Source organism: Marmota flaviventris, chromosome 1 (assembly GCF_047511675.1).
Source record: "Marmota flaviventris isolate mMarFla1 chromosome 1, mMarFla1.hap1, whole genome shotgun sequence".
NCBI lineage: Eukaryota > Metazoa > Chordata > Mammalia > Rodentia > Sciuridae > Marmota > Marmota flaviventris.
The window spans coordinates 87,781,670-87,790,085 of NC_092498.1; the positions used below are offsets into that span (position 1 = coordinate 87,781,670).

General features: G+C 49.5%; 1 protein-coding gene across 1 annotated transcript; it reads right to left on the bottom strand.

Moving 5' to 3' along the window:
* Window positions 1–2,323: 2,323 nt before the first annotated feature.
* On the bottom strand, window positions 2,324–7,826 carry Tril (TLR4 interactor with leucine rich repeats). The gene has a single exon (XM_027939600.2). It carries the CDS (start codon window positions 7,141–7,143, stop codon window positions 4,702–4,704), a length of 2,442 nt encoding a protein of 813 aa, XP_027795401.1. The 5' UTR covers window positions 7,144–7,826; the 3' UTR covers window positions 2,324–4,701.
* Window positions 7,827–8,416: the final 590 nt, after the last annotated feature.

Here is an 8,416-nt window from a genome sequence, read left to right on the forward strand (position 1 = left end):
ATGGTAGTGGGGTTTGAGGAAAGGGTGAGGGGATGGAAACTGGGAGTTTTTGTCAATGGAGACATTTAAGGCTGAAAACAAACATCACAAAATGTGAACTGTTACTGAGAGGTGCTAATATGGGTGTTTGTTATTATTGGTAGTTATTTTAATTTCCTAACATAAATATCCTTAGGAGGACATCACCATTGGGAGAGAAGGGGATAAGAGGCTGGCAGCCACCATTCAAACTCTGTTTGCACATGCTCCACCACACATACACGGAGAGCTAAGTGTGAAATCAGCTGCAGGGTAAAGCATTACTTCATCAAAAACTGTAATTTGGAAAAGTGAATAACTGCTACACAGCCACAGCTGGCCTCAATACACAACAGTGCTGCCCTGTCTTCGCAGGAACTATGGCACAGAGCTAGCATTATAAAGCTTTCATCAGTTTGAAAGAAATGCCATGGATTTACATAGTCAAGAGATGCCGTAGTTTGAAATGCTGGTGCGTGATGGTTTATTTCTAACATCTGATACCATTTCACAGCCAAATTCTAAAGCCATGTTTCTGTTTCAATTAGAAATCACAACACCTGTAGCTTCAATTCTCTCAAATGTAATGGCATTGTTCGTTACTCTGCCCCAAGATAGAGCAACCAGAGGATTGTTTTCCTAATTATTTCAGTGATTAATGTATTTAAGTGTAATCTCCAAATATCTCAGGTTCCCCATGCAAAATGAAAAGGATAGTATTTGAGAACAAAGTGGCCCGAACTATCTAGGAACAAAGCATTCATGCCTGCAAAGTAGCCATTTCAGTGCACTGAGATCTAAAAGTACACCTGGAGGTGCTTTCCTAAGTTGACAGGAAGGGGAAGCACTGTAGAAGCAAAACTGCACCCTTACTTCCAATCCAAAGGACAAACGAACTTACACCAAGAATTTAACAAACATGGAAAAATTTGACAGATACTAGTATATTCATTATTTTTAAAACACGAGAAAGGGTTTCAAGAGTTAGCATTCTACACCACATCCGAGCCTTAATTAAGTAGAACAGGATGGCGGGCAGGGCGTGCTGTTATTTCATTTTGTGAATTTTCTGATTGGTTAACACTTAAGGAGAAATGCCTTGTCTCTGAAACTTCTAAAATGGATCATACAACTTGTTGCCCATTATTAGCCCAGACTAATAATGCAATTTATATCTAGCCCATCCTTGATATAGCTGATGATGGTGAATGCTTATGCCACCCTGCAGCCAGGATTTTTAGGATGCCATTTTAACTGATGCAGAGACACAGGCACAAAAAGACTAGGCAAGAACAATGGTAACTTTTGATGACTATGTGACTTCCACGATCCTATAATTCTCTGAAGATGGTGAAGGTATTGATTTTTGGTCATGGTGTGCAATTTTGAAAAAAACTTCTAGTACTGGAAATGTTTTATTGTCATTTATCTCCAGTCCTCAGAAGAAGTCCCCTTAGAAGAGGGGGGTGGTGATTCACTACACATACCATAATCCAGTGTCTATTTTAATGCTTTCTAAATATATAGAATCTTTCCATATTGCTGTACTTTGGTGAAAGGCAAGTGTGTAGCAAGCTAGTCAATGTTTGTGTTGCTCACATACCATTTAGCATTTGGCAGCATTGCAAAATTCTCTGCCTTGTGGAAGCAGGAATCCCACTGTCCGAGCTGAGGGTCACACCACATTCCAGACTGCTCAGTGGCTTGTTAATTGAACATAAATTAAATAAAATCACACAAAGCCTATTCATTTTTTCTTTAGAAAGTTATATCTTTTCATAAACTTTGTAATGGTAAAAATGACCCCCAGTTCAAGGCAATTCCTTCTTATTATTGACCACAAGAGTCAAAGGGCTTGACATTTTACTATTCTCAAAATAGGCATTGCCTGCTGAGACCCAATCACCCTGCATCACTGGTGGGGGTGTTTGGGTTTGTTTGTTTGGCAGTACTGGGGACTGAGCTTTGGGCCCTTGGCATACCAGGAAAGCATGCTCTAGCACTGAGCTACATCCCGGGTCCTGTCACTTGTCTTTGATAATATTTTCATAGCGCGGGTGACCATCTGCTCTTAGAGCCATCTCATTGTTCCATTGGGTATAAAGTCATACAGCCATTTCTTTAAGATGAAGTTCATACTCTACTGTGGAAATGGAAATTAGAAAAACATTAAAAGAGGACAGAAAAACTTCAAGCTTTATGTTTCCTTTTCATAGATGAAAAACTGCTGTAAAAATGCATATCATTATAAAAGGGTATAAAATATTTGGAAACTCGAGCAATAAAACATCTGTTAATAAGTGGGTTTATTGACATAACTGAGCAAAACAATGTATGACATTTATTCATTTCCCACTGAAAGACTTTCCAGTGAAACTGTTTTAAGTAGAACACAGATCCAGGCAGTAAGCATTTCCAGTGATGTTCTGCAGCAGAAAAGGTGGGTGATGGATAGAATCAGAGGTCTTTTCCGCATTTTCAGTGGGACTTAATATCACACTGCTGTGCAAAGAAACAGCTAAGAGATACAATTATATCACAAAGAAGAAAAGCCAGGAATACAAAAGGTGCCAGATAGCCAGCTGGTTGAAAATAAGAGCAAAAAACTCTACCTCCCCTATGTACCAATATGTTCTGAATCTAAAACAAGCACTGGTGGCAAACAAAGAATGACAGTCTATTTCCTGTGGTTTATTAAGTTTTGGCCCTGCAGATAAGACTGCCAGAAAAGCAGCTGTAGTTTAAGTGGTCTGGACATTTACTCATCTGAACATAAACAAAGATCAGCTCATTTAAGTCCCTGGATCCCTGCTCAGTGGCTGGGACAAGGTCAGGCATGGCTCAATTTAGGCCAAACATAAAAGAAGTGACCTGGGTTAAAGGACCCCTGGACTGTGATGGATTCCCTGAGTCATCAGGACCCTCAGGGGCTTGAGGCCCTAAACAGAAGACTCACTGTTAGCCTTAGCACCATTATAGTGGCCTCCATGGTACTCCAATGCCAATAAATCCACAAACATGGTGACTATAACCACAGTGTATACCCTCCCAGTGACTGATTTTTAGACCACACACAAAATTATTAATGTAAACCAAACCACTACATTTAGAGATAAACATGTACTTCATAAATATTAGGGATTGAAAGTATCCCAAATAGCTGGAAACTAAACCAATAAAGGAGACTAACCCTAAGTTTAAAATAAAAATATTGAAAAGTAATACCACAACTATTTACTAAAAGATAAGATTTAATCACACAGTAAAACACTGGGTAGTAGAAGGATTAATTTGCAAACTATAGAATTCTTTCACAGTGAGGGTTAAGTACTCATAAAAACCTTCTAGTTTTAGTAGAAACAGATACCCATTGATGTATTTTTTTTTTCACATTTGTCTTCCGTAATTTCTTCCTGTCTACGGTTTCATATAAGGACAGACATTAATGTGGTCAAAGATTACATTATCAATTGACAATTACCTTTTGTTTTGTCTCTGTGATGCTGGGGATGGAACCCACGACTTCATACATTAGGCAAGTGCTCCACCACTGAGCTACACCCTGGCCCCAACAATCACCTTTTGCTTGTTAAGAAATTACTTTTACTGCTTAACTGTGAAACTCAGAAGTAGGCGCAGTCAACTGAGTGTCACTGATTAAAATGCAATGAGAAGTACATTGCATTTATTCCCATGTAGACACACTGTCAGAGAAGTGGTAAGCTGGATTGCTTGAGTTCCCTCGGGGGGTCATCAGTTACATACATATTACATTCTTTTATCAAATCTGACATTGATTTTTTTTCCTTTTCCATATATAGGTTTAAAAGAATAAAATTAAAACCACAGGAACAACCCTGAAAGAGAAGTCTTGTATGCAGCCTTCTCCTGACAAAGTATGTAATGTTAGTTACCCTTAGAGTCAGCAAATGTTCTTGTCTGTTCATGTTAAAAGGAAACTAGTTGAACGGCCCAGTCCAATTAAAATTGTCTTTGAGTTTATTGGTCAGTTTGTTAAATGTCAGAGATCTTCACATTGTTGAAAAAAAATAGCGTCTTTTATTATTTAAACCTTAGGGTATCCTGAATGCAATGCGCTATCAGCCAACATAATTTGAGTTTCTTGTCGAGAGTGTTACCACCTGTTTACTTCACCCTTCCTGGCAGAGACCCCCCAGACCTGGAGAGTCAGATGCCAAGCCTCCTTTGTAATGGAAATAAGTTCCTTTTTCCTTAAATAGAAACAAAACTCCTCTGTTTGACACTGAATAAACAAAAAAGCATGCACTCCCGGCTTGGCTTGGCTCTTTCTGGCCATGTTTGTTGGGTCATAAGCACCCTTTTCTAGCCCAAAGGAGAACAGGCTATTGCATAGCATGGTTATAAGAGCCATCCCTTAGCTGTGCCATGACTTCTGCCTCTGTAGCCACCATCCATTTGCCCCCTACTCTTGGCCTTGACCACCGTCTATCATATATTTGCTTCATTAGTTAGTACTCAGAAGTGGACGGTAATACCTAGATTGGCTCTCTGTCCCCTTTGTCCTCTCTGGCAAATGCACAAAAGGGGAAAAGGAGACGTATTAACAGGTCTTCCCCTGAGTTGGGCTTGGGAGCCCCACGGAGAGGTGGCTCTTCAAGGCCAATGAGATGGTTTCCCTCCACATGCAGGGTTGCCCTGGACCTAGTCAGCAAATCTTTGCAGAAGGTGATCCTCCCGCCTCAGGCTGCCTCCTGCACCACCACCTGTGCTGTCCATGAATCGGTCACAGGGGAACTCGATAAGGTCCGCTTCACTGAGTGCACACACGGTGGTGCGTGGCCGGTGAGATTGGAATCCCGAGAAGTCTGCGGACACACCAGTGCCCATGGAGCGCAGGGGCCGTCGGGTGGAGTACATGTGGCGAACATGGACCGGGGCTCCACCCTTCCGCCTGGCCCGAAGCTTCCTCCGCAGCCAGCGAGACGCCCAGACGGCCAAGGCCAAGAGCACCAGTAGTGCGTTGACTGCCAGGAGGGCCAAGGTCAGCAGCTGATAGTCGACGCCACTCCTATTCCCTGCCTCTGGCAGGGTGACCAACCCTGCACAGTGGTCCCGGGGGGCCACAGGGCAAACTCTGCCCCCAAGCACTCCCTCCACGCACACCAGGTAGGGGGTGTCCCCGCGTAGCTCGCGCAGCGTGGCCGAGTCGCTGCGCTCCGGCAAGTAGACGAAGCGGTGGAACTTGGGCTGCTGGCCAAAACGGTCGAAAAGCAGACGAAAGCGCGCGCCGCCCAGCGGCCGGGGGCTGCGGTGCTCACGCACGGCCCAGCGAACCGAGGCACTGTCCGCGCCTACTGCCTCCACCGTCAGGTTGCATAGGATGAACTTGTTAAAGTCACACGGGTCAGATACCATAGGCGGCAAGCTCACCCCACTGCCTTGGAACTGGGAGGCGCCCTCCTGCTGCTCTGCGGCCAGGCGTTGCTTCGCTGCGAGCTGCCAGGGGTCGCCGGCGGCCGGTTGTGTAGAAGTGGGCTGGGTTGGTGTGGGCTCCGCGTGGATGGGCTCGGGCAGGGTCGGACGTCCCAGACTAGGCTTCTCCTGCAGGTCCAGGGGCTGTGGAGGGGGGTCCACAGCAGCAGCAGCAGAAGGGCTCTGGTGCTGGAGGCCCGGACCTCGTCGGCTCAATCTTAGAGCGCTGCGGTTACCTATGAGCTCCCTGGCGGCCACATCCCAGGCAACCTCACCTAGAAATCTACCCCGCTGCTGGGGCTGTGGCTGCGGCTGCGGCTGTTCCTGCTCTTCCAGGAGACCATCTGCAGGGGAAGTCATCTTTTCCCCCGCGGCTGTGGGCTGGGTCAGTCGCCTACTATTGGCGGTTGGGGAAGCGGACGGATCCACGCAAGACCCGTTCAGCAGCTGCTGATCATCCAGGTAATCCAGGTACTTGCCCCGAAGGGCAGGGGGATAGCGACACTGCACAAAAACGGTGAGGAGCCGGCCTTGTGCATGCCAGTCACCCATCCAGCGCTTCAGGCCCCGCAACCGGCAGTCGCAGGTCCAGCCGTTGCCGTCTAGATCCAGCCGGTAGAGGGCCGGGCTGGCAGCGAAGATATCCCCTGAGAGGGCACTGAGCGCGTTGTCACGCAGGCTGAGCTCGCGCAGTCGGCCCAAGTGACCAAAGGTGGCGGGATGCAGGGCAGACAACTCATTGCTGCTGAGGTCCAGGGCCTCCAGGCTATGCAAAGGTTCCAGCAGCGCCAAGGGAAGTTGGTTCAGACGATTGCCCTCTAGGCGCAGCTCGCGCAGGGCCTCCAACCCCCAAAAGGCCTCTGGTGCCAGGTGAGTAAGTTGGTTGCCCCTGAGGGAGAGTAGGCCCAGGCGTGGCAGGTGCTGGAAGACACGCGGGCCGAGGTGTTGCAGGCTGTTGGCTGAGAGTATGAGAGTGGAGAGGGAGCGCAGGGGTGCGAAGGTAGCTGCGTGGCGCAGGGAGGGCTGCAGTTCGTTGGTAGAGAGGTTGAGGAAGCGCAGTTTGCCCAGCTGGGAGAAGGTGTTCTTGCCCAGAAAGCGGATCCGGTTGGACTCCAGATGCAGGTAGAGCAGGTTTCCCAAAGGGGCGAAGACTGCGTCCGGTAGCGCCCCTAGGGCATTCCCGTCCAGCCGCAGCTTGACCAGACTCTCCAGGCCGTCGAAAGAGCCACGGCTTAGGCGGCCGATCTCGTTCCCGTTGGCGTACAGGATACGCAGCTTGCGCAGCGGAGCCAATGTGCCCGGTGTGAGCGCCTGCAGAAGGTTATTCCCCAGGTAGAGCTCTTCCAGCCGTGAGAGCTTCTCGAAGGTCTTGGGATGCAGAGAGCGGATCTGGTTGTACTGCAAATCCAGCCTTCTGAGCTGTCCCAGGCGGTGAAAGTCGAAGGCTGTGATATTAGTTATAAAGTTGCCTCCAAGGCTGTAGGTGAGCACGTCCTGGGGGCTAGGCAGCGAGCTAGTCTTGGGCACGGCGCGGAGCCCCCTGTTGGTGCATAAGAGGTGCTGGGGGTGCTGGCAGTCGCAGCGCTCGGGGCACACCGGCTCGGCCCGTGGCGGGAGCGCCAGGCAACCACACACCAGGAACAGGAAGCGCACGGCGCGGACAGCCTCCATCGCCGCCCGCCCTGCGTGCTGCGGCCGGCTTGTCCTCTTGGCCCGCCGGCTGTATGTCTCCTCTGCATTCCCCTTGGCCTGGCCAGAGTCGCTTAAAGGCCTCTTTTGGACTTCTCTGCCCCTCCTCCGCCTTTTGTCCGGTGGCTGGCCTGGGTTTCTGCAGGCAGGTTTCGCTGGGCCAAGTCAGGCGGCGCAGGGTGCTCCTGGAGCCACAGATGCTACTTGTTGCATTTCTGCAAAAAACTGTTTCTCCGGGTGCGCGTCGTGGGGTAGAGGGGAGGGAGCAAGACCTCGCGCTTTTTGTTTGCAGCCGAGTCGGGAGAGCTGGATTCCCTGGCGCGGATTCTCCCCGCCGAGCGGATTCCCCAGCTGCAGGCGGGAGTCCTTCCAAGAGCTCCGCGGGGCGAGGCTTGGCTGCTGAACCCCGGCGGCTCGGCCCCCGCAGCCGGCGCCTCCTCGCTCTTGTCCAGGATTCTGAACGCGGGCCCGGTGCAACAGCCCGGGGGGCGCGCGGGCTGCGTCCGGAAGGGACCCAAGTCGGCTAGAAGCGACCAAACCCGGCGGAAATTCGTTCTTCCCACACTCTGCCCCCCGGGGACGCAGGCGGAGAAAGAGGAGACGGCGGAGGGAGGACAGACCTCGGCAGGGGGAGGAGGAAACGCTAAGTGACTCCGCGTCTGGTCAGCCCGAGCCCGGGACGCCAAGTGAGAAAAGTAGGGATTAAAAACAGCTGTACGGGTCTGCCACGCAGGGCTGGGGGTGGGAGTGGATTACCGGGGGAGCAAACGGGATTTGCAGACAGAGACCTTTTTATTTTAGGCGAGTACACCAGCCGCTTTGGAACAGTAGGAGCTCGCCTTGCCTTAAGGTGTTTACCCATTTATTCTTTAGGTGCCAACCTGAGGGAAGTTTGTGCAGCACCAGAGTTCGCCAGCATTTTTCGACGTGAAGTATGGGGCTGGGGAGGGGGGAGATTGCCTGCAGAAAGTGGTCGATGAACTGCAGTACAAAGAGGCTAGTTCAACCCATTCAGACTATTGCGTATTTGGGTCTCTGATTGTTCCAAATACAGAAAAGCACCACCCTCTTGTAGGTATCTGAACTTAATATTTGCTTGATCTGCTGTAGGGAAGAGCAAGAAGAAAGTTCAGAACTGGTTTTGCCACCATGAAAGTGTCTGTCAGATTTTGGTGATTCAGTCCCATTAATTCTCCAGTCTCAGAGCCCTTGGGGTAGGCTCTGCACGTGTGCATATGGATAATAACCTGCACAG

Bases quoted from the DNA above. Each gene is read 5' to 3' on its own strand.
- Tril (XM_027939600.2), bottom strand. From the start codon at position 7,143: ATGGAGGCTGTCCGCGCCGTGCGCTTCCTGTTCCTGGTGTGTGGTTGC.